Source organism: Taeniopygia guttata, chromosome 24 (genome assembly GCF_048771995.1).
Source record: "Taeniopygia guttata chromosome 24, bTaeGut7.mat, whole genome shotgun sequence".
Lineage (NCBI taxonomy): Eukaryota > Metazoa > Chordata > Aves > Passeriformes > Estrildidae > Taeniopygia > Taeniopygia guttata.
Genome location: NC_133049.1, coordinates 2154482 through 2179564, shown reverse-complemented (window position 1 = coordinate 2179564; position 25083 = coordinate 2154482). Strand labels below are relative to the sequence as shown.

The 25083-nt window shown below is 49.3% G+C and overlaps 1 protein-coding gene across 7 annotated transcripts; it reads left to right on the top strand.

The window, feature by feature from the left end:
- Positions 1–1470: 1470 nt before the first annotated feature.
- MSANTD2 (Myb/SANT DNA binding domain containing 2) lies at positions 1471–23931 on the top strand. Of its 7 annotated transcripts, none has more exons than XM_030290925.4 (6): positions 10538–10809; positions 12138–12220; positions 12851–12896; positions 13489–13747; positions 15398–15458; positions 21948–23931. In XM_030290925.4, exons 3-6 carry the CDS (start codon positions 12885–12887, stop codon positions 22798–22800), a joined length of 1185 nt encoding a protein of 394 aa, XP_030146785.3. In that variant the 5' UTR covers positions 10538–10809; positions 12138–12220; positions 12851–12884; the 3' UTR covers positions 22801–23931. The 7 variants fall into 7 exon arrangements, 6 of the variants coding, with proteins under 6 accessions (XP_030146782.3, XP_072774265.1, XP_030146788.4 ...); XM_072918163.1 differs by having other exon boundaries at positions 10543–10690; positions 12854–12896; XM_030290927.4 differs by having other exon boundaries at positions 10543–10690.
- Positions 23932–25083: the final 1152 nt, after the last annotated feature.

Genomic DNA, 25083 nt, shown 5'->3' with positions numbered 1-25083 from the left:
GAAGTGGGTGCAAACCTCTGGGGACATGGTGGCAGCAGAGACATCCCCATGTGGTCACACCAGCAGTGGGGAATCCTGTTTTGGGACATGGTGGTGGCAGACACATCATTTTGGGGATGTGACGTGGTGCTGACATTGGGGACACCCCTTTGGGGACATGCTGGCAGCAGGGACAACCTTGGGGATGTGGTGGCACTGAGGACATGCCAGGGGCAGATGCATCCCTTTGGGGACATGCCATGGGACTGCCATTGGGACATCCCTTTGGGGACACGCTGCCCCATTACCCTCGGGGATGTGGTGGCAGCAGGGACATCCCTTTGGGGACACACTGGAGATGGGGACATCCCTTTGAGGATGTGGAGGCATCGGGGACGTCCCTTGTGGGCACTCCCTGGGGACAGCAGTGACAAAGAGCCCGGTCGGGGTGGGGGATGGAGTGTGGGGTCCCCCCCTACATCCATCCGCAGCCTCGCGCCGCCGCTAGCCCCTAATCCCGCTAATTAGAGGGGTATAATTACAGTCCTGATCGCTTCTCGCCGTGCTGCGGGCAGGGACAGGGACAGGGACAGGCAGAGGCAGGGGGGATGTCCCTTCCATCCTTCCCCTCCCCCGCCATTTGTTTAACCAACACGGCCCTAATTAAAGCGTTTAATTAACTAACCCGGGCGGGGGTCCCACAGGACCTATCTAACCACCCCCCTTGGATGTGGGGGGGTTTGAGGGGGTTTGGAGAGGGGGAATCTCCCCGATGCTCGTTAGTCTTGGCTTAACGAAGAGTTGGGGCGCAGCTGGGGTGTCCCCCCCCCACCCCGTGAGCGGCGCCCCGGCTCATCAATCACGGCCACCGTTAATTGGGGCTTCGGAGGCACCAAACGGTGGGGAAGGAGAGGTCCGGGAGTTCTGCAAGCCCAGAGCTCCACACAGGGAGAGGGAGTGCCCAGCCCGGGGGGAAGCAGCTCCAGCACGACGGGAACTCTCTGCCCCAAGGCTGGGGGTGCTAAACCTCATGTGTGGGATGTTCGGCCGCACATTTGGGGTCATCCGGCCACGGCAAACCCCGGGCGAGGGGACGGACGGGCTGAGGGGACCGACGGGCTGAGGGGTCCCCGCCCTGAGGGCTCTGAGTGGACCCGCCCGGCGGGGCCACGCCCACTGCGCGGCCACGCCCACTCGGGGGCGGTGCTAAAGCGGTTAGCCACGCCCACACATAGGCCACGCCCACTCACACCCAACCCACCTATTTATAACCACGCGGCCACGCCCACTCGGGGCGGTGCTGAAGCGGCAAGCCACGCCCACACACAGGCCACGCCCACTCGCAACCCGCCCATTTATAACCGCGCCCACTACGCCTTAAGCCACGCCCCTTCCGTCAGGCCCCGCCCCTCCGGCCGCGCTCCCCGTCGCCATGGACACGCCCCCGGCCACGCCCCGCGCCACAGTCCCGCCTCTTCTAGCGCCGGAAGTTCCTCCCCCTGCCACGCGTCACTTCCGCCCGCTCGGTGCGCACCCCCATCATGGCGGCGCCCTGCGGCTCCTCGCAGCTCCCGCCGGCCGAGCCACCGCTCCGCGTCCCCAAGATGGAGGTGCTGTCGCCGGGCTCTCCGGGCGCGCTCAGCGACGGCAACCCCAGCCTGTCCGACCCCTCCACGCCCAGCGGCGCCTCCCCGCTGGGCGCGGGGCCGGCGGCCGGCGGGGCCGCGCTGGGCGCCCGCGGCGGGGCCTCGCCCTCCGTCTCCTTCTCGCCCGGCGGCGCTGCCGCCGCCGCCGCGGCCGCCGCGTGCCGCGGGATGTCCTGGACGCCGGCGGAGACCAACGCGCTGATCGCCGTGTGGGGCAACGAGCGGCTGGTGGAGGCGCGGTACCAGCAGCTGGAGGGAGCGGGCACCGTGTTCGGCAGCAAAGCGCCCGGGCCCGCCATGTACGAGCGCGTCTCCCGCGCCCTGGCCGAGCTGGGCTACGAGCGCACCCCGTCCCAGTGCCGGGAGCGCATCAAGGTACCGGGGGGGCGGCGGCGCGGTCCGCACGGCACGGGAGGGTGAGCCGGGGGTCCCCGTGCTCGGCCCCCGCCCGCGGCTGGGGGAGCTGCCGGGACGGGCCGGGGTGGCTTCCCCGCAGAGCTGTTCTCCTGGGCGTCCCTTGTTCCTGGGGCACCGTGTCCCGGGAGTTCGGTCCCTTCAGGATCTGTCCTGAGCGCCCTTTGGCGCTGGGGTGGGGCACTGTGTCCCCTGGGCTTGGCCTCTGGGGGTCTGCACGCTGCGGTTTTGTGCAGCGTTCTCTGCCCGTGGCACGGTTGTCCCCAGCCCTTGCCCTGGGTGCAGGGTGTCCCGTTCCTGGCTCCCCGCGGTTCCAGTGGTGTCTCCTGGCTGCCACCCCCTCTGGGTCCCTCCCCTGCTCTCGGAGGCTCCAGCAGCAGCTTTGGGACACGGGCACTGCATCCCGTGGGTTCAGTTCCTCTCGTGAGGGTGGGCTGTGGCAGCACGCCGTGGTCCTGAGTGGAGAGGGACACAGCATCCCACAGCATCCCAGCTGTGTCCTCCTTTGCCCCCAGGTGTTGTGGGCACTGTGGTGGGCTCTGTCCCCTCCTGTGTCCTCCAGCTGTCCATCAGGGGCTGGCACTGGCTGCTCCCTGTAGCCCCTTTGGGAAAACGGGGCTCCCAGTTCCCCCAGTAACACGGGGCGGCTCTGGTGCACTCCTGGCTCTGTCCTTTGCTGTGGAGTTGTTTTGTAGAGTCTGACGGCTCCCATGCCTCAGCAGGAACGTGCTGTGGCTTCACAGACCTCCTGAGTAACTGATACACAGCCCCACGGGCTGTATTTGCCAGAGGAGCCTTTCCAGTTCTGTCATTCCCTGGGAAAAAAGGGCTGGGTTTGGTTCCTGCTTTGGGGGCAGTTCCTTTGTGCATCCTGCTTTTACAGAGAGGAGACACTTGGACGATGTGGAAATCGCTGTGGGGTTTGAGTTTGTAAATGTGGATGGTGTTTGGGAGGATGATTTACACACTCTGATCTCCCTCTGGCTCTGGTTTCTCCTTTCCTGACCCATTAGGCTCCTGCAGCCACTCCAGATGCTGATGGAGTGAAAAACAAGTGTGTTGTTATTGCTGGGCTCAGTGGACTGGTGGTTTGTCCCTTCCTCTTCCCATCCCTTAAAAACTCCTGCTGGCCAAACTGGGCTGGGGCTGCTCAGGTGTGTGCACCTGGGCTGCCTTCAATTTGCAAAATACACGGAATAAGGGGTGCTGCAGCATCAGCAGTGTCTGAGAGAGAGAGATTTCCTTTGGATCCCTGTTGATTAGAGCAGCCTGTCCTGGAAATAGATACTCAAAACCAACCCACTTTCTTTAGAAGTTTTGGGTTCTCAATGTATTTTCCTCATGTCTGTGTGTTTGCTGCTCAGGGACCTTTTTCCATTGAACATACCCAAATATTTTTGGAGAGGAACGTTGCTGCACTGTGAACCCTCATGGGGTCCCTCATCCCCCAGGCAGCACTGACAGAACCAGAGGACACAGCCTTAAGCTGCACCAAGGGAAATTTGGGTTGGATATTTGGAAGAAGTTTTTTACAGAAAGGTGATAAAGTTCTGGAATGGCTGCCCGGGGAGGTGGTGGAGTCACCATCCCTGGGTGTGTTTAAAACAAGCCTGGATGTGGCACTGGGTGCCAGGGTTTGGTTGAGGTGTTGGGACTGGGTTGAATTTGATGATCTTGAAGGTCTTTTCCAACCTGGTCATTCTGTGAATTTTCATGGTGCCTCTCAAGGTGCTTATTGCTTGAATCAGCTCTTATGCAAACCTGTGAGCTTTCCCAGAGGCAGTTGCATGATGGAAAAGTTCCTTGAGGTGGTGTGGCTTTGTCCAATGGTTTGGGCTGTGGTGGCAGTCAGTGCTGTTGAGGCCCCCAGCCCCAGTTTTGGGGCATGCTGGCAGGTTGTGAGGTGCCATCTCGCTGTCAGAACTGCCCAGAGCTGATTTGGGGAGCATTTTGGTGACTCCCAGCAGTTTGAGCTTCTTGCAGCTGAGGATTCTCCCACTTTCCCTTCAGAAGTGAGGCTTGAAAACCTTTTTGCCCCTGAAATATTCAAGCTTGGAAGAAACCACCCATCAAAAGCAGTAAAAGAGCTCAAGGCTGATATTTATCCCCAAGAGCAGCTCCTGACAGACCTGTTGGATGTTTCTAGATTGCAGAACATCGGGGTTGGGCTCTCCTGGGAGGGAATTATGTATGTTCCAGCCATGAGTGAGCCTGGCCTCTCATCAGGCCACGTGCAGGAGAGGAACAACTGCTGGAATGCTGCTGTCTCTGGCACCATACACCCAAACTTTGCATATCCTGACCCCCACAGTGAGGGCCTTCCTTGGCACAGACATCTGGAGCAGCAGAAATGTGGCTTTTCCAAAACCTTTGGGCTCTCAGGGGTTTTGGCCTGGAATTGCTGGGAAATGAGCCCTTGTTGAGAGCTGTGAGCTCTCCTGGTGTCAAGAATTTACCTTGTTACAGGAGATAGTTGTGGTAGGTGTTGCCAACCCTAAAGTCTCAGTTTTTGTAAGATTCCAGCAGGATTGGCTGCTCAACATTTCAATGGTCCACCACAAACCAAAGTCACTCCTGGATGTGGAGGGGTCATGCATGGATTCTTCTGAGATGGAGCAGAAGGACTGTCATGGAGAGGAAGGCACAGGCACTTGGGAATCCTCCACACTGAAAACAGGACTGGGGAGATGGTGATGAAGGAGCACATGGCTGCATTGTTCCATTTATTACCCAAAATGTTCTGTGTTCCCATGATTTTCTAGGATACTTAATGCCCATCAGGGGACAGAAACTTGAGGCTTTGCTGCTGGATAATAAATAGTGCTTCAAATATTCCAGGTTCTGGTGGTTTTTAAGTGAGTTTTAGATAAGGATGCCATGCTGCTTACCTTGGGAACATCTGCATTCCCTGGACACAGCCAAGTCTTGAGTCTCAACAGCCAGTTGAGCTGGAAAGGAACAAGTCAGCTTGTAAGCAGAGGGTTTTCCAGTTGTATGGCAGGGATTCACATGTACCTGTTCCAGCAGCTTTTCCTTTGGAAGGAGACCTTGAGTCCGACTTGGTGGCTCTGAGGTTTGTGGCTTGGGAAGCTCTGCAGTTGGGAGCTGCAGGAAGAATGGAACACCTTGATTTCTGCCTGTTGCATTCCCAGAAAAGCTGTCTTGTGTGCCATAGCATCCTCATCCCTTCATATTGTGTTCTGTCCTTAATCCTTGCTTGTTTAGTGACACTCTCTGTTCTTTCCATCCAGCCCTTTCCTATTCCCTGTGCTCCTGAGCAAGGATTTAGCCTGCTTTTCTATCCTGAAACTCACCACCTTCCCACAGCAGCACATGCAGAGCTTTTTGTTCTCAGGTTTGACCTTAGAGCTGGGATTTTAAGGCAGGTGATGGAGTATTTGGCCAAACCCTTTCCAGCCCTGCAGGATCCTGTGCCCTGCAGTGGGTGATGCTGTTTCAACCAAGCAGCAGGAGGTTTGCTGGGAATTTAGCACGGGAAAATGAGCCTTTGCCTTGTGCTGTGAAGCTGTTGTGTGAAGGCCACACAGCTTGGAGATCACAGTCCATGGGGTAGATGGAAAATGTTCCATCAGTATGCTGGAACTCTCAATTCATCCTCTTCCAGCCACCCCAGGTGGCTGCAGGGATGGGATGCTCTGGGAAGGTGCAGGTGAGCTCAGGTGCTGCAGTCAGAGCTGTGTGAGTCAAGGGGTGTTTTCAAGAAGTAAAAGTTTGTTTTGTTTTAAAGGAATGTTCTTGAAATAATGGGCTCCAGTTGTTTCATCAATACCAGATTTTAAGCCTTTTTTTAGACCCGTGGGAGATTTTCTGGTTCTCTTGCATCTGTATGGAAGGTAGAATCAAAGACTGCTCCTCCTGATGGCACATTGCTCAGCTGGGCTGAGAGAGCGTTTCAGGGCTGGAAATCCTCTGGCTGTGGGTGCAGCTGGAGAGCCTTTCCCCAGCAGAGACAAATCCCTTCTTAGAAGTTGCTCTTAAAACTAATTTCAGGGCATTTTTAAAATGTCATTTCTTCAGCTACTGCAGAAATGTGAGTTCTGCTTTTATTTTGCCTTCCCAGAGTCAATACCAACCCATTGATTCAAAGAGAAGCAGTTCCAACATCTTAACTCCTGGCTGCAGGAATTCCCAAGTATCACAGCCAATCCAGTTCCGCTGTTGTTGGGGTTTTTTTGTGTGTAGCAACCTCCTCCTCCTCCTCCCAGATGGGTTTGGCTGGGTTGTGGTTGTCCACAAAAGTAATTTGTTTTTCAAAATACCTTGAAGATGCTGATTCAGTGCTTCAACAAGAACAATCATAGATGGGAGTGCCACAAACCCACATGAAATGGGAAGGGATGGAAAATCACACCTGACTACCACAGAAATACTGTTGGTATTTCTTGCTTTAGGCAACTCAAATATGATGATGGCAGGGTTTGTTTGTAAGGGGCCTGTGGTTTTAGCTGCTCTGTGATGTAAACAATCTGTAAATCTTGCATGGAGTTGTTTTTTAAGGCAGGAAAACCTGCTCCAGCTGAGCTGTCTGGGAAGCAGTGATTGCTGTGATCTAGTGTGAGCTGCTGGAATTTAGAGGATTTCAGCCAGAATTCCATCCTTGGGTCTGTTGAGTGGAGTGGCTGTCTTTGATTTGAAGATGTCAAGTGATGGAACCTTGGTGCATTTCATACCAACCAGCCAACCATCCACCTTCACAGCAACTTTGATTTGAGCTGACAGGAAGGATGAAGAGGGACTTTCTACAGGGGCCTGGAGTGGCAGAGCAAGTGGGAATGTCTTCCCAGTGACAGGGCAGGGTTAGATTGGATATTAGGAAGCAATTCTTCCCTGTGAGGTTCCTGAGGCCCTGGCACAGGTTGCTTGGAGCAGCCTGGGATAGTGGAAGGTGTCTCTGCCGTGGCAGGGGTGGAGCAAGATGAGCTTTAAGGTCACTTCCAACCCAATTCCATGATTCTGGGTTTCTATTTTGTTTGAATGTGGTGTCTTTATTTTGAGCTCCCCATCCCATTAACTCCCTGGGCTGTGATGTGTGTAGGTGTTCAGGTTACCTCCCTTTCTTCCCTTGGCTTAAATAAATTCAGATGTGCTGGGTTTTCCAGGCTGGGCTGTTTCTTGCCATTCCTTGAATCCTTCCCAGCAGCCCAGCTTCTCACTGGAGGATCTCATGTGCTCTGGTAGGTGGGAGCAACTTTTTGTTGATAGTTATAGCAGGAAAAAATAAACCCTTCAGTGACAAAGAGCAGATTTAATTGTTTCAATCCTTTGTGGGGCTGTGGCAGAGGAGCATTTCTGGGATATGAGTGTCATGTGGAATGAACACTCTTGGATTTGCTCTCAGATGGGCTATTTGCAGAGTGCTGTTGTGCTGGGAAGAATCTGGGTTGAATTGCACATGCAGGACTAGTGTCTTTACAATCCAGTGGCTTCTGCAGCCTTGTTGTGTGTCTGTAATGCTCTGGTCTGATCATGCTGGTGTACCTGGGTGTACAATCATTCTGCTTGTTCCATGGGTGCAGAATGATTCCCAGAAGGAGCTGGGAGGTTGTCTTGTTGAGACACAAACAGTTGATGGTCAGGAATTCATTGGAGGAGGACAGATTTGCAAAACTTGAGCATTAAATCTCATTTAGGGAGACTTGTGAACATTGAATCCTAGATTGGGCACACACAATTTTTTTCTGTAGTGCTCTCTGACTGTGGAGGACTTGGGAAGATGTTAAAAATCCTCCTGATTCTTGCACTGTGCTTCAAGTGCTGCCACAGGGGCAGATTCCTGCTTACCTCCCTCTTGCTGAGTGTAAATTCTGGAGCCAAGCAGACAATGCTTTCTGCACTGCTGTGGTCTCACCTGTCACCAACCCTTTCCACTGTGGGGTTCACGTCACTTTTGGTATTCCAATTCCAGCTTTTCCTCTGGATTTAGAGATTGGTCTCCCTGGTAACATTTTCACAACACAGTTGAAATGATGTGGGCCTTCCTCTAGAGACCTCAGGATCACACCTGGCTGGGACATGGTTGGATGTCAGGTGTTTTAGGGCTCTAAATGACACAAGCCATTTCCCTTGTGGTGCTGCCCACGTTGGTGCTTTCTGCTGCTTCAGTGCAGCTCGTTTTGGAGAAGAGTGTTTTCCCTCCCACCTGTGGAATGATTTGTGCTGCTCTTCCTCTGCTGGATGGGCTTGTGGTCTCCCTCCATTCACTTGAGAGTGAGGGCCAGCAGGGATTTGAGTCTGTGATCTCTCCAGGCCTGCACAGATGTGGCTTCTGGAGTACATCTCAGACCTCTCTTCATCCTGGCTGCTGCAGTTTGGGTTTTCCTTAGAAATCTGGTTTTGTGAGTGGTGTAATGATGTTTGTCCTGATCACAATGATCACAAAGTAAGTAATGTTTGAACAGGTCATGCCAGGAGCAGGTTGGAGCTTACTCAGACATCCATTTAGGCTGGATATCAGGAAGATATTCTTTCCCCAGAGAGTGCTTGGATACCTGCACAGGCTTCCCAGGGAATGGTCATGGCACTGACCCTGCAAGAGCTCCGGGAGCATTTGGGCAGCACCCTCAGACACATGGTGGGACTGGGGTGTCTGGGCAGGGCAGGAGTTGGGCTGGATGATCATTGTGGGTCCCTTCCAGCTCAGGGTGTTCTGTGATTCAGTGATCTCTGCAAGCTGAGCTCTGTCTGGAAGACCACACACTACATCCAAACTCTACAAAGTCATTAGCTTGGTGGGGCTGGAGGAAGGTTGTGCTTCTCTGCCTTCCCAAGCTCTAACAAGTTAATTCTTGTGCTGGTTTAGGCAAACCAGGAGCATCAAGAGACAGAGGTGCCCAGCTGCAGCCTTTCTGCAGGCAGTGCTGGAGTCTCCTCTCTAGGGGTCTGGCTCAATTAGCAACAAATCCCTGATGAGGGTCTGAGTATCCTCAGCATTCTGGTAGCAGCAGCCAGTGGGGGATGTTGACAGGTTGTTGATTTGAGCCCGCAGCACTGTGGGGTCTGTTGTCACAGCACCACACATCCCTGTTTTCCTCACCCTGATGGGACACAGCCTGTTAAACCCCAGCTTCATTCACTCTGCAAAGTCCTGTCTCATGGAGGCTAACCTCTGCAATTGGCTGTGGAGCTTCTGTAAATAATCCCTATCCAGGCAAGAGTTTTTCATTTTTGTATTGCATTTAATTGTGATTTAGAAACTGGCAGTGGTGGCTGTGAGTTTTTGTTTGGTTCTAGCTCTCCCTAACAAAAACCCATGTTTGCCCTGCCTCACCTGATATCCCCCTACCTGTGTCTGCCAGGTGACTTTGCCTCTTCATGGTCCAAAGAGAGCTTTGTTCTTACCTCAATCAAGACAATCAGCTTGTCTATATTTACCCCCCAACCCTTCTCCCCTCTGTGCATTCCCATCACTTTTCCTCTGTACCAGAGCTAAATCCTTCAGGAAGTCCTTGTGTGTTTGGGTAAATCAGGATACAAGCAGGGCCTTGCTCTTTGATGTAGAGAGTGATTTACTGTGACAGCCATTGGTGCAGTGTCCCCAGTGCTGTACTTGGACAGATGTGCAGCCAGCTGTGGGGATGGAGCCTTTGCAGATTGGGCTGTGGCAGCTCCTGGGACTGACCCTGAGCTCTTGGGAGCCTGCTGGAGTGCTGGGCTCTCACATTCTGCAGAGGGCTGTTCCTATTTGGGTCCTCATACATTGGTGTCGTCAGCTGCCTCCCTGCAGTGGTGTGTGGCTCACCCAAGAGTTTGAGGTGCTGCTCTTCTAATTTTATTTTTGATAAACCACAGAAGTGGGGCTTGTTGAGGCAATATCCCGTAAAAGTTCTCCTGCCTTGCGCATAGCTTTTAACCTAAAAATTCATGAGCTGAAATTATTGCACAGATTTGTTACCTTCTGCTCCCAGGAACTTAAAAATGGAAGCGTCAAGACCTTTCACTGTCCCCTACAGCCACCCCAGGCTTCAAAAGCTGTTGCTTTTGTCCCAGTGTAGTTTCATCTTGTGTTTCCTGTGAGTATGCTGGCATGATGAAGGAGGGAGCTGTTTGGCACTGCTGTTCTTAATTCAGGATATAAAGCTGAGAGCTCCTCTACATTAAGTAAAAGAAACTCTTTGAAGCTGATGTTGTGCTAGGTGGTGCTCTGGGACATCTGGACCCCTTTAGGCTGCTATAAATGAATCAACTTAAACAGATGAATGTGGACACAGCCACAGGCCACCAAACTGCTCTGCAGAGCCCATAGCTTCTCCCTGAGTAAGAACATGTCTCAGATCAGGGATCTGGAATTCCATGTTGGATGACCTCAGGTTATATATGAAAAGCTTGCTCATCTTATTCTTTTGCTGGGAGGAGGACCATGTCTGCAGCCTTCCTAAAGGTTTTTCTCATCCTCATCCTGCAGTTCCTGCAGAGCTCCAGGTTCTTCGGTGGCTTCACTTGTAGAGATGAGGACTCGTGAGTTAGAAATGGTGAGAAAATCCACAATGAGCTTTGTGACTGTCTCCTCCTTTGGTTTTCCTCATTACAAATTAAGTGGGGATAATGTGTGTTCGTGTTGCAGGCAGTGTTGCAGAACAATAAGCAAAAGCCTCGGTCTCTTCCAGTCTGAGCAGTCACTGGGCAGTGATCAGGTCTGTTTTCAGTTACTTGTCCTAAATTTCCTGCTTTCTGTATCTGTATCAATCTGTGTATGTGCACTTCAGGAACCACGGAGCAGGAGTTGAGCTGGACACCAGGAGGAGTAGAGGAGGTGCGTAAGAAAAAAAACAGATCTTAGATCTTGGAGATCAGAATAAAATGGTGAGAGAAAGGTTAAGGATTATAAAATGTCCAGGTTTCCTGAGGTCTGAGTAATTATTTAGGTTACCAGGCTCTCTGAAGAGAAGCCTGTAGCTTTACATGACACAAGGCTGACGCATGGAATTTGGAGGGAACATCAGGAAAAGTTGTAGGGACTGTCTGTTGGAGACATTGAGGAGAGCCTCCAAGAAGGAAGAGCTAGCAGGAGTCTTGATTCTCCAGCACACAAGACCAAGTAGCCACCAGCTGCTTAGCCCTTTGGTGCTTTGGAAAGCCCTATAGTTGAGATTATCTCAGTCAAATTTTAGGTTATCTGCTTGCAGAAGCTGAGGTAACACAACCAGGTGAGCATCTGGGCAGTACCCCAAAAGTATCTTCACCTTTAAGAGTGATGAGCAGTCACGTCATTGCTCATTTATTTTCATCCCCCTTCCTGTGTTGCTCCCTTTAGTTTTTCTACTTGTCTGCATTGACTTGCTGCTAAATTATTTTGATAGTAAAATAAACCAGATTGCAGCCTCACTGAATTAATTAATTACTACTAGGCTACAACCTAGTGTGGGATCCTCCATAACCCCATTGGTGGGGAGAGATGTTTGAAGCACATGCTGAAAATAGGGTGTGAAAATAGAGTGGCTGAGGGTGTCGGGCATTCCCAGAGGGCTTGGCCAAGCGTAGGGATGCTTTGGAAACAGTTTGTTTCACTTGAAGGCTGCTAATAAATTCAGCTGGAGGCTCTAAATCCATGTTTAACTCCTATGGATAATCTGGCACAGGTACAAGAACTGGGGCCTGGGAAATACATTTTAAAAAATCTAACTTGGGTGGATTTTAGAGTCTGGGAGTGAAATGACTTTGCCCTTATTGGTCAGTGAGATTTGAGCTTAAAGGAGAGTAATTGGAGTGAGAAAGCTGAATTCTAACAACCAGATCTATCTATACCCCAGCCTGAGGGAACCCTCTGTGCAGCAGCAAATTCCAGCAGGTTTCTAGGCTGGGGTTTGGTTCTGGGTTGCCAGAGCAGGTTGTCTTGCACCTGCTCACACACAGAAAGTTAAAATGTGCTGGTGTCCATCCAAAGAAGATCTGCCTGTTTATCCTGAGGTAGTTATGGCAAAGTGGGAAGGGTTCCACCTTAAACCGTGGAATAACTCATGCCTGTTGTTGCCTGTGTGTTTATATGGGTTATTTTTTATTTTGTGTTGTTTTCGTGTGTTTTTGTTTAAAACAGCAGGGTAATACTGACTTGCTGCTTAGCGGTTTTGCTTCTGCCCCCAGGGCTCTGAATCTCAGGAGGAAACTGGTTAGAAATGTATCCCTTTGCTGCTGATGCTGTTAAACCAGTGTATGAGGAGCATTAGGTAGGTTCCAGCTTTCTGGAGTTTTAAAAGTTCCTTTCTTTGGGGGGAAAAGAAACCAAGTAGTTTTTGTAATGATGTGTCCATTACAGTTCTCCTGCAAAAAGCAAGGGAGCAGGATTAGTCCTTCCCAAATTAATGCCTCTCTTGATTTCTGGAGAAAGCTTTGCCACTCAAGTTAGAACCTCAGCAATCTGATAAAGTTAATTTTTTAAAAAGTTAATGTTTTCTAGCAGTTCACCAATCTGAAAAAATAGCCAAGACCCAGAAAACCTGGGGCCTATCACTGCCTTTCAAAATCAGAGCAGCAGTAGAATTAAAACCACATTGAGAGTTGTGTAGAAACCTTTAATTTTTTTACCCCCAGTTATCTTTTGCTCCAGAGTAGGGGGAAAACACAGCTGGAACCATAGGCTTATCCAGCAGCGATGAAGTAGCTTAGCCCTTGATGTGGGATGTCAAAGGGATCACCAGAACTGGGTGAGGCTCTGGCATCTCTGTGGGAGGTTCTGCCCCAGCTCTGTTTGAGAGACTGCTCATACCAAGCCACCTCAGTGCTGTTACTTACTTGATGCTTTATATCAAAGTCTGGGAACTGGGAGCATTATTGATTTGACCTCTTTTAAATTTCAGCAGCTTCACAAGAGACAGAGTGAGTTAGTAAGGAATGCAAAAATATGTAAGTAATAAATATTTTCCTAGCTGAATAGCTTAGGCATATCCATTTTGTACCTTGTGTCTTCTTAGCAGAGTAAGGAAGGTCGGACTGTCTTTGCTTTTGGGGGAAATCTTTCTGTTTTCCTTTCTCTCTCCTCCCTGCTTTCCCCTCTCCAAGCTGTGGGCACAACACCAGCTCTGCTTTCTCCTCCTCATAGTAGGTGTGCATTTCCTGGCTGATTGGTGTCTCTGACTGGGGGGCTCTTGGTATTTTGATTTTATTTTTTCCCTGCATCCATAGGAGATCTGGGGATTTTTTTTTTTTTTTTTTAAGTGAGAAAGAGAATAAATTACCCAAGTTAAATCTGAGGAATCTGTAGCTGCTACACAACTTGTCCTGTGTCACAGATGTTAACGCTAAGCGGGAATGTCGGATATATATGATGCTTCCTGGTGGGTGTAGATTAATTTGGGAGCATTGCTCATGAGCGTGGGGCAAATATGACCAACAGAAATAACCCCCAAAGCCCTAAACTCTGCCTGTGTGACTGTGTGTGCGTGCCTGTGTGCTCATCCAGCCCCACACCCCTGAGTGAGCTGCTTCTCTCTCTCAGACCCTCCGCAGGTGCTACAGCCGCGTGAAGGAGCACGGCGTTGGCAAGAGGAAAAGCAGCTACACCTTTGAGCAGCTGGAGCAGGTGTTTGGGCAGGGAGGATGGGACTCCCAGCCCTGCCAGCCCGTCCTCATCAACAGCAGTGGCTTGTACCAGGAGCTGGAGTCAGACGGCAGCACGATGGAGGAATACTCTCAGGAGGACTGGGGAAACCACAGTCAGGATCTCCACTGCTACCAAACCGGCGAGCAGGAATTGGGTAAGAAATCCCATCTTGGCACATCTCCCTCCTTGGGTTTCACCTGTGCTCCTGGCTGTCTGGCACACACATACCTCTGTACCAGTGTTCACCTCTCGGATGGAATGTGGTCGTGATGTTAAACACATCCCTGGGGAGAAAAGGGACAGAAATTCCTCAATTAATCAAAAGCAAACCATGGATCAGGACTGGAAGAAAGAAGAGCTGTTTGCCCAGAAACAGCAGAGGCGATACCATCCCTGTCTGTCCTTTCACTCCCAGTTTTACTTTCCCTCATGGGATTCAGGAGATACTTTCCTTTCCAGTGGTACTTGGGCATTACCATTCAAACACCATTTGCTTAAATTGTGAACAGGGCTTCAGCCTGCTGCTGGCAGCACCAACAACTGTAAAAAAATGTTGCTCTTTCATATTTACCTTGATATATTGATATTAAACATGTCAATATATTTATATCCAGAGGTGTGGCCTTTTTTAAATGAAAAAATAGCAAGCAAGCTCACCCTTGATGTTTGAGACCTAAACCAAACTCTTCCACTTCTTGCCTTAATTATTGCTGTCTCTGCCTAAAAGTCAATTTTTAAATTAATTTGGAGGTTTAATTGTTGCTCACGGCTTTTTGAACTTTTTTAAACAGATCAGGGTACCACATCCCTGATAGAAAACACACTCCAATCTGAGCACTTCTGGGAAGAAGTGGGTTTTTTGAGGCATACTTCTCTCAAGGTATTCCTCTTATGGGTGTGTGTCCCTCCCTTGCCTGAGCAGGGTTTTTCTCGCAGCAGAAGCTTTAAGTTGGTCAGATCCAACGGAGATGCAGGGGAAGAGGGTGAATTTCATAAGGGCTTTTTTTCCCCATTTATAGGATGAAAGAGGGAGAGGAGATGCAGTTGGGTATCTGTACACATCTGTGTTTGGGGGACTGGTGAGTCAGGATGCTTTGAAAGAGCCTTAGATCGCAGTTTAATGTTAAAATTTGCAAGTTGGCTGTTAACCGCATTCCAATTCCTCAGACTCCTTCCCTGGGGGATTTAAAAGTCAGAAATATGTGGGAGAGAAACAGTGGGGAGAAGAAAATGTTACAAAACGTATGTAAATGATGGCTAATTCTGTCTGGTATGGCTTGTTATGGTGAGTCAAGCTGGGATCTCCTGGTTTGTCACCAGTTTCAGGGACATTTGCGTGTGCTTGGGCTGACGATGCCCTTCACGCTCAGAAGTTGTGAGCAAAGCACTTGGCACAAAAGCCTGAATTGAACACAGATGCAGTTCTGCTGCTGCTTCCTCTTGAAATGTGCCATTAGAAACAGAATTGCTTTTTCTTATTTTTTTTCCGTGAAACAATGTAGTTTGCAATTTTGTCAATATGTGATTTAATAGGAGGGATTGGAGCCTTGTCCATGAATGGTTTTGCACTTGTAGAGAGAGATTCAGATCTTAACTGACCATATCTCTTCCAAGTTAAAGAAAAACTCAATCAATTACAGAGGGTGTGGGAGCTGGAGCTGTCTCATGCAGAACTCCAGCAGGCTGCCTGGCTTAGGAAGCAACTCAGATTTATTTTTTATTTCATTTCAACCTCTTTTACCAAAAAAAAGCCCCTAAGAACATTATTTAAAATCTAATTATGTGTTGGAATTTTACCTTTCAGATGAAATGCCTACTACAAAAAGAACATTAAAGATAAAACAGGAATCTTCAGAAGACACGCAGTAAGTAATTTATGAATGTTTTACCCTGGAATGTATTTCCCTGGGGATAATGTGCAGGAGGGGAGGATATTTGAAACTTCTGTTTATAATTACAAATACATTGTGCAAGACTATTCATACAGTTGAATCTGCTTTATGCATTATTCCCATTACCTCAGAAGAGCTGAAAGGCTTCACAACTCTGTGTCTCCTTGGCTTTGCCATTCAGCAGACAAAACAAGACTCACTACATGGATGTGAGGCCTTAAACCACGGATAGAACCCACAAGACCAGCTCCCTTCCTTGGTGGGAAGGCATGCCAAAGCTTGGGAGTCTCTGATTTTTGTTTTTATAACTTTCCAGCCTTACTGGTAACCTTTTGGCTGGGTTTAATCTAACTAACACTGGAGCCTTTTGAATGCTTTGAGCATGCGACTCTGCCTTGCCTCTCCAACAATAACACAGAGCATTCCCAAAAATGAAAGGAATTGTGCTGTGTTTACTCTGTCCAGGGCTGCTTTCTGCCAGCCTTTAGGGGTGGTTGTAGGTCTGTCTGCAGTGGGAGTGAGTCCAGGCTCACAGATTCTTTGGGGTTCCACACAGGAGCTCCCACACCAGTGGGTTTTAGTGTTACTGGGATTTTCCATGGTAGAAAATCAGCTGCTGTAGGGTAGGAGGTCACCAGCACTGGGAACAGCAACAGAACATCCCTGATGAGTCATAAAAGAGAGAGTCTTTGTACTGTAACTCCGTGAAAAAAAAATTCTCTAAAAACTTTAACGTAAATATAAATAAGTAAAAAGAGAAATAAATTTAAAATAAAATAACTTAAGAAAATAAAAATAATTTAAAAATAAAAATAACTAACGAGAAGCTTCCATGGCAGTGGTGTACCTTTGGCAGACTCCTCACTTCAGGTGGATATTCACATAGCCAAAGGTGATTTTTTTCTTCACATGGAGCAAATTCATTTTAACAACTCAGGGAAAACCTGTAGAAAAACAGCTTTTTCGGTATAAACTTTTTTATTGCCACTTTGAACAGTTTCTTCGTGGTGTTCTGGAGTAATTTTACTTTTAAGGAGCTCCATAGCAAATAATCCTGAATTTTCTGAGGTGAAGGCTTGGACCATGTGAATCTTCTCTTCCAAGTTTTAATGTGTACATGAACAGCTGAATTACATTTTGGTAAATGAGACCTTTCAGAGTTTTATGTTCATTTTTTCCCCCCAAATTCCCTCTAAAATACAGTGGAGTCTTTGAACTCTGGGGCATTTTGTGAAGCATGCCAGAGATAAACTTGTCCTACGTGCAGAGTGGAAGCACAGAGCATTTTCCAACAAAGATTTGCTGAAAGCTGCTTTTCCCCTTGTCTGTGAGGAGAAGGAACTTGTAAACTCTGACTCTGTAGGTTAAAAGCAGTCAGAAGATGCACGGCTGATACAAAGATAAGCTGGGTATTTATTTATTATCTTAAAAAAATAAAATTTCATCTAAAAGCCACAGTAGATAAGTAGTTGTCAAACTCTTTCACTTCTTTGCACGGCATTTAAAAATGCAGATATCATAGTTCAAAGTTGAGTTCATCTGCCTTCTTGGTGAAGGCCAGATTTCCAACAGAAATTGTCTCCAGAAATCATTCAAATCCTGGTGAAACTGGAAACAGAATTCTAGAATGGTTTGAGTTGGAAGGGACCTTAAAGCTCATTTCATTCCAGCCCTCTGCCATGGGCAGGGACACCTTCCACCAGACCAGGTGGCTCCAAGTCCAGCCTGGCCTTGGGCACTGCCAGGGATCCAGGGGCAGTCACAGCTGCTCTGGGCACCCTCACAGAGAAGAATTCCCTCCTAATATCCCATCCATCCCTGCCCTCTGGCAGTGGGGAGGCATTCCCCTTTGTCCTGTCACTCTATCCACTGTCCCAAGTCTCTCTGCAGCTTTCCCCAAAGCTTCTCCTCTGCAGGTGAGCACCCCCAGCTCTCCCAGCCTGGCTCCAGAGCTGAGGGGCTCCAGCCCTTGGAGCATCTCCGTGGCCTCCTCGGGACTGGCTCCAGCAGCTCCAGCTCCTTCCCGTGCTGGGAGCCCTGAGCTGGAGCAGCTCTGCAGGTGGGGTCTGTGCTGGGGGGCAGAGGGGCAGAATCCCCCCTGCCCTGCTGCCCACGCTGGGGATCAGCCCAGCACAGGGGGGTTCTGGGCCAGGGCCTGTCCAGCTCTCACCCACTGCACCCCGAGTGCTCCTCCCAGAGCTGCTCCAGCCCTTCATCCCCAGCCTGGACTGGTCCTGGGTTGCCTGACCCAGGTGCAGCACCTGCCCTTGGCCTTGTTGAACCTCATGAGATTGCCCAAGGCCACTGATCGCTTGTCCCAATCCCTCTGGATTCCAGGCTGTCCCTCAGCCATGGAGCAGGAGCACATGGAAGGCGAGCAGATTGCTGCAGGTCCCAGTGCAGGTCTGTGTGAGAGCCAAGAGCTGTTTAAACCCCACCACTGGTGTCTCGTTCTCTCCTCAGATCCCCAAGGACCCGACGCAGCGATGGCTCCGGGAACTCGCTGCACTGGGTTCATATTTGTGCAGTTTGGTTCTGCTCATAGCAGGAAGTTTTTTGCCATCAGCTTGTGCAGCCAAATGCTATGGGCACAGGAGTGGATATGAGCAAAGGAGAAATCAAGGGATAGGGAATGTCTGGACCAGGTTCCCCAAGTACCAATTAATAAGTGTGGTTGGGTGAAGGAAGGCTGGATGAAGATAAGGTGTAACAGAGCCCCAAAACACTGAAAGGGCTGGAGAAAAGCAAGGTACAAATCTGGGAGGAAAAAAGGCCAATTGCAGCTCTAGGGATTTAGTGGGCATCCTATGGATAACTTTTAGTTTCAGCACATGTACGACCTGCCTGGGTGTCAGAGAGCAAATATCCCATCTCCTCTGAACTTCCCAACGATGTGGGACAGCAGAGCTGCCCCACTCAAGCAGTGTGTCTCCAAGTGCCACAGAGAGAGCCACGGGCTGCTCTAGGGGCACATGGTAAAGGTGCTGCAAAGGCCAGAGCCCCTCTGCTCTGGAGTTAGGCTGGGAAAGATGGGAGTGTTTACCTGGAGGAGAGAAGGCTCCAGGGAGAGCTCAGAGCCCTTGCCAGTGCCTAAAGGGGCTCCAGGAGAGCTGGAGAGGGACTGGGGACAAGGGATAGAGGGACAGGACACAGGGAATGGCTCCCACTGCCAGAGGGTTAGATGGGATATTGGGAAAAATTCCTCTCTGTGAGAGTGGAGAGGTCCTGGATCCCTGGAAGGGTCCAAGGCCAGGCTGGACAGGGCTTGGGTCAGCCTGGTCTAGTGGAAGGTGTCCCTGTCCATGGCAGGGATGGGAATGAGATGAGCTTTTCAGGTCCCTTGCAGACCAAAGTGTTCTGAGTCTGTGACACACAGGGACTTCCCACCTTTCACTTTATTTTTGACAGTATGGGAAGCAAAGGGCAGTAGGTAACCTGTATCCATGTCCCATCCTCAATCAGGATGCTCCTTCCCCATGTCGGCTCTGCTGTTGCCTGCCCTTTGAAAAGTGTTTTGAAAAGTGAAATGCTACTTAGAGACTTGGAGAAGTGGTTTGATTCACTGCCGGTTTTGGGAAGATGAACTTGAGAAAACTTGTGGAGCTTCACTGCAAGCAGCTGTTCCGGGCCCTTTGAAGTCTGCCTGGTTTGGAAACAGCGCCTTAGAACAAATTTGCGCCTACTCTTGTCTCAAGTCTTTCCTAATTTGAATTGCAAAAGCTTCTAAGGAGGAAGAAATGCAGGTCCCAGACTCCAGCGGGGAGGTGATGGTTTGATGATGAGGGAAAATGCAGCTCTAGGGCACCTTCTGCAGCTGAGAAGTGAGATTGTCCTGAGACACACAACAGGTTCAACACTCTGCTCAGCTCCCATTGTCCTCCTGAAAAATGAATCATATTAACAATACAAATAAAGCAAATACATAAGTACATGTTTAATAAATAGTTTTAAATTGTTGAATGAATGAAAATTACATTTGGCTTTAATAAATAATGAAATAATAGTAATTTTTACTGCTTATGATACCTTTGCTTGGCTAAGTCGTCGATCCTGGATTCAACCTGGGAATGCAAAGCTCAGCCAAGTCGGGTCCTGGCAAAAGCAAGAAGATGCTAAACCTGAAAAGTAAAACTCCTTAAAATTTGTCTTTCCCTGTTTTCCTCTGTGCTGGAAGCAGTGAGTTCCCTGTGGAAAGCCCTTCTCAGTGTGCTGCTGAAGCTGTGCTCTCATGCAGTGATTCCCATTCCCTGCAGGAGCAGTTGCAGTGACTAATGCAGCCGAGCTCGGGCTCTGGGTTGTGCCGAGCTAAACTGAGCAGAGTATTTATAGTGCACTTAATAAAGGTGGGGGCTTTGCTTTCAGTTCCTCAGCTGTTGAATGAAAACCTGCCCACGCCGTGCTCTCCTGTCTTTGCCTTGGGTGGGGAATAACTGGAGCTCAGCTGCTGTCAGGAGTCGGGCGTGTGTGCCAGTGCTGAGACACCGAGCTGTGCTCCAGCACTGCCCTGTCCCCCTTGGCTGTCCTACCTCCTTGTGCCCACAAGGTAAACTTGCACTTCCAGAAGCCTCAAAAAGATATTTTCCAAGCCTGGCAAAGGATCAGGGAAGCTTTAAATCAATTTTGCCACAGTGTTTGAGTAAATGGAAATGGATTTGGGGTAAACAGGCATTCTTCTTGTATGGGATTTCTCTCTGGTGCTGCCGCGTAGTGGAACTGACGCCTCAGGAATAACTTGCAGTAAGAAACAGAATTTCAGTGCTGATGGAATCAGTGTTTTTAAGAACCCCTGAGCTCTGCTTGTCTAGCCTGTCCCTCCTCAGTGCTCTAGAAACTCAGTTACACTCCAATTGTGGTGGAAATGTACTTCCCAAAATGCTTTGAAGGTATTTTCAAGGAACTTCGGACATGGTTGGTGCTACAAGGCAGGTGAGGTTCATGAGGTGGTGATGGATGTGGTGCCAGTGTCACTGAGGAGGGAGCTGTCCCAACCTGGATGCTCAGAAATGCTCGGGGGGGCTTGGACAGGTGAGGTTTGCAGAGGTGTGCACCAACCATCATATGTCAAACCAGAGCTCTGTCCTGAGCCCAGAGCCTCCATCACCTGCAGGACACCCAGCAGCTGGAGAACCTTGCCAGAATCACGTGCCCTGTAAAAGGTTTTTTGGGATGAAAGGCTCTAAAGTGGGGACTCTCCAGCACCACAGGAAAGCTCTGCAGCTCCCAGTCCAGTTTTCCTTACATTATGATGGAAAAAGACCTACTCCCCATGGGGATTTATTGGGCAGAAATGCATCTGCCAGAGTCAGCTTTGGTTGTGGGGTGTCATGTCTGCTCCTAGAGGCCTTCATGTCCCTCCCCAGTCTGGTGCTGGACTCTGTTGGGAAGAGCTGATTTTAGGGAATTCAAGTGATCTTGAGGAACCTCCAGGAGGAGGGAAATTCGCATGTGCCCTGCAGAAGAAAACCTGTGTCACTTGGTACAGTATGTGCTCCTTGTAAGATGTGGAAGGGAAAAAAATCCTCCTGGGAGTGCAGTGGCCTCCACAGTTCATCTTTCCAGATATGACACAACAGATAAAGGAAGGAGAGTTGCATGGAAAGATTTTTTACATCCCATTTGTTGGACCAAACTCTGTTAGCAAACGAGTTGCAATATCTTCTACAGGTTTGATTATAGAACAATAACTTCCCAAATTAGGAGTTCTCCCTACCAGCTAATTACACCCTAATGGTCTCATTTATCCTGGAGGAAGCTGTTCCAGCTCGCTGCAGGTGCACGCAGATGCTCTCTCCTGATGTAAATCCCTCTCTGAAACCTTGCTGCTGGGAGTGAAAACACATTTTTGGCAGTGTGAGGATTTCTTTCTTGGCTGTCTGGAGGGATTGCTGCTGTCCATCCCGCAGCATCCAGGATGTGTTTGGGAGCATCTTCTGCTCATGGGGTTTGGTCACTTGAGCTGGGTTTCCACCACAGTGCCAGGACAGAGCCCTTGGGAGTGGCTTCATGCTTCCATTGGGGTTTTTACAATTACAGTCCCATTTGCTGGCATTAATTTGGGGGTAACAACAAGGCAGAAGTGTTTTTGAGTGGCAGCTGTGAGTTTAGGGTGCAGCTCATGGGCCACTTGCTGACTAAATCCCAGGACTGTAAAGAATGACCCAGTAGTTAAGCATGTATTTATTCAGCAGTGCCAGATACATGCTTCCTTGGAGATGCTTTGATATCAGCAGGCATTGGGGTTGGGTTTGTTTTTGTTTTGTCAAGATTAATTTAAAATTCCCCATCAGGGCGTTGTTACAACCCATAAACTGCCCCAGAAATATATATATATAGTAGTAAGAAAAGTCAGGCAAGAAAGCTGATGGGAATTCATATTTTCTGAATATGCATTCCGTGCACTGGCTGGGAAAGTTTTTCAGCTCAGATGCCTTTATCCTTCTCTCCCTGTTCCTTAATTTGCAGGAAGCGTGACGTCATGCAGAACATTATGCAAATCTTGGAGTCGGTCCAGTTGAAGTGGGAGCTGTTTCAGAGCTGGACGGACTTCTCCAGGCTCCACCTTTCTAACAAACTGGCCATTTTCGGCATTGGGTACAACACCCGCTGGAAGGAGGACATCCGTTACCACTACGCGGAGATCAGCTCCCAGGTGCCCCTGGGCAAGCGGCTCCGGGAATATTTCAACTCGGAAAAACCGGAGGGTCGGGTGATCATGACCCGAGTACAGAAAATGAACTGGAAAAATGTTTATTACAAATTCCTGGAGATCACCATCAGCGAAGCCAGATGTTTGGAGCTGCACATGGAGATCGACTGGATTCCCATCGCTCACTCCAAACCCACTGGAGGGAACGTGGTGCAGTATTTATTACCAGGAGGGATCCCAAAAAGCCCTGGTCTGTATGCCATTGGATATGAGGAGTGCCACGAGAAGCTCCCCTCCCCTCTGGCCGAGCACCGGGCACCCGACCCCAGCAATGAGACTCCAGGGGAGCTCGAGGTGCCCTCGCCACAGGCTTCCCTTCGGGTGGATATGGAATCTGCCCGGATTATCTACTGTTACCTCGGCATCGCCGAGGTCCGGACTCTCCAGCAGTGCCTGTTTTTACACTTCCAGGCAAACACCAAAACCTTCAGCAAAGATTGGGTCGGGATCAACGCCTTTTTATCTCAGAACTGCGTCGTAGAGCCCGGTGTCTCACCCAAATCCATCTACATCAAATTTGTGGAAGTGGAGAGGGATTTTCTGTCTGCTGGCTCTTTGGTAGAGTGCCTGGAAAAAGCCATCGGGTACCCCTTAAAATTTAACAACTGAGTCTCGTCCTTCATAAGGATCAGGGCTTTGCGCCCCATTTTCCATCTCACTGGGATCCTGTCCGTTCAGCTCCGGGCACGCGGGACTTTTCCGCCTGGCAGCGCGGTTGGGGTGCGCGGGGCCGGCGGGGCCCGCGGGACGACTGTCGGTACATTCCACATGGGACAGGCTCGCACACACGGCGTTTTCATACTGAACTGAGGGTTTGCTCTTCCCTTTATTCCACGGTGTCTCATTCGGATGCATCCGTCTCTAAGTGTTCCTCTGGATCTGACTCGATAAGCAATAGATAACGGCGAGGGAAACCCCAGCTCCCGGCCCGGGGACTGTTTTTCAAAGCCACCCTTAGATATCTTGTATATAATTTAGAACTTCACTTTTTTCACCATTGAGTGTTCTCCTCTCTCCAAACAGTGTTGCCTGCAAAGACTTTGGGTTCCGTGATGTATTCCACATCCTCAGTAGCGTTGCCATATCTGCTTTTATTTTATTTAATTTTTTTAACATTAAAATAATTCCTGGCTTTTTTATTTTTTCTTTATTTTTTTCCTCATTAATTTTTCCCTATTTTTCTCATTACTGTCTTTTTTTAATAATTATTTTTTCTCTTATTTCTCTCTTTTTTCTCTTCTTTTTCTTTTTTCTCTATTCCTCTTTTTATCTTGTCTTTTTTGTTTGTTTTTTTAAACTTCATTATCATTTTCCTTAGGTTTTTTTTTCTTTTGATTCTTTTAATTTTGTTTTTTTATTATTTCTATTTTCACTTTTATCCTTTTTTTTGTCTTTTCTTCTCCTTTCAGTTTCCTTTTTTTTTTTTTTTTTTAAATCGAGTTCCAAAAACTCTGTGAGAACAACCTGGCAGCTGGGAAAGAAAAAAACGATTATTTTTGTTTTGTTGTCGACCCATTGCTTATGGATACAATCAAAGCTGTGAGAAGGGGGAGGTGGGGAGGGGGAGGGAGTGGGAGGGGGGTGGGGGAGGACGCATTTATGCCTTTTTCAGCGTGTTCCTGGTCCAGCCCCGCGCGCAGCCGCCGGGGCCGGTGGGTTTTATTTCCTGGAGCTCATCCATCGGTGACGTTGTGACATACGATGAATGTGTCGGTCCTAATAAAATCAAACAAACACGTACAGAGGCTTCCACACATCCTTCTCCTTCTCTGGGGGAGTTTGGGGAGGTGCCGAGCTCTTCCCTGTGGATATTCCCATCAGGGTTTTGTCTCTGTGGATATCCCCATCAGGGTTTTGTCCCTGTGGATGTTCCCATTAGGGTTTTGTCTCTGTGGATATCCCCATCAGGGTTTTGTTCCTGTGGATATTCCCATCAGGGTTTTGTCTTTGTGGATATTCCCATCAGGGTTTTGTTCCTGTGGATATCCCCATCAGGATTTTGTCCCTGTGGATATTCCAATCAGGGTTTTGTCCCTGTGGATATTCCCATCAGGGTTTTGTTCCCATGGATATTCCCATCAGGATTTTGTCCCTGTGGATATTCCCATCACGGTTTTGTCCCTGTGGATATCCCCATCAGGATTTTGTCCCTGTGGATATCCCCATCAGGGTTTTGTCCCTGTGGATATTGCCATCAGGGTTTTGTCCCTGTGGATATCCCCATCAGGATTTTATCCCTGTGGATATTCCCATCAGGGTTTTGTCCCTGTGGATATTCCCATCAGGATTTTGTCCCTGTGGATATCCCCATCAGGGTTTTGTCTCTGTGGATATTCCCATTAGGGTTTTGTTCCTGTGGATATTCCCATCAGGGTTTTGTCCCTGTGGATATCCCCATCAGGATTTTGTCTTTGTGGATATTCCCATCAGGGTTTTGTCCCTGTGGATATTCCCATCAGGGTTTTGTCCCTGTGGATATTCCCATCAGGGTTTTGTCCCTGTGGATATTCCCATCAGGGTTTTGTCCCTGTGGATATTCCTATCAGGGTTTTGTCCCTGTGGATGTCCCCATCAGGATTTTGTCCCTGTGGATATTCCCATCAGGGTTTTGTTCCTGGGGTCGTTGTTGGAGGAGTTGCTGATGTTTTCTATGTGGGGTGAGCACTGCTGGAGCTGGTTGCTCTCCCTGCAGAGATTCCCAGAATCCCACAGAAGTGAGGATCACTGCCAGTCTGGAAGTTGGCATCGCCTTTGGGTGCAGCTGAGCCCCGAGATGGTGGAGTGAGGAAGGGGAGCAGGTCACCAGTGGGTCACCAGCCCACCCTCCCCACTCCCATCCTTCAGAGTAGAGGGAGAACAAGGTGAGTTGCCCCCAGGAGCACCGGGTGTAGC

What these genes read in the sequence shown, in the direction of transcription:
- MSANTD2 (XM_030290922.4), top strand. Translation starts at nt 1,521, where the DNA reads ATGGCGGCGCCCTGCGGCTCCTCGCAGCTCCCGCCGGCCGAGCCACCG. An exon ending in AACCGGCGAGCAGGAATTGG is followed by an intron (nt 13,748 to 15,397) that starts GTAAGAAATCCC and finishes TTTACCTTTCAG; the next exon opens with ATGAAATGCCTACTACAAAA. An exon ending in GAATCTTCAGAAGACACGCA is followed by an intron (nt 15,459 to 21,947) that starts GTAAGTAATTTA and finishes CTTAATTTGCAG; the next exon opens with GAAGCGTGACGTCATGCAGA.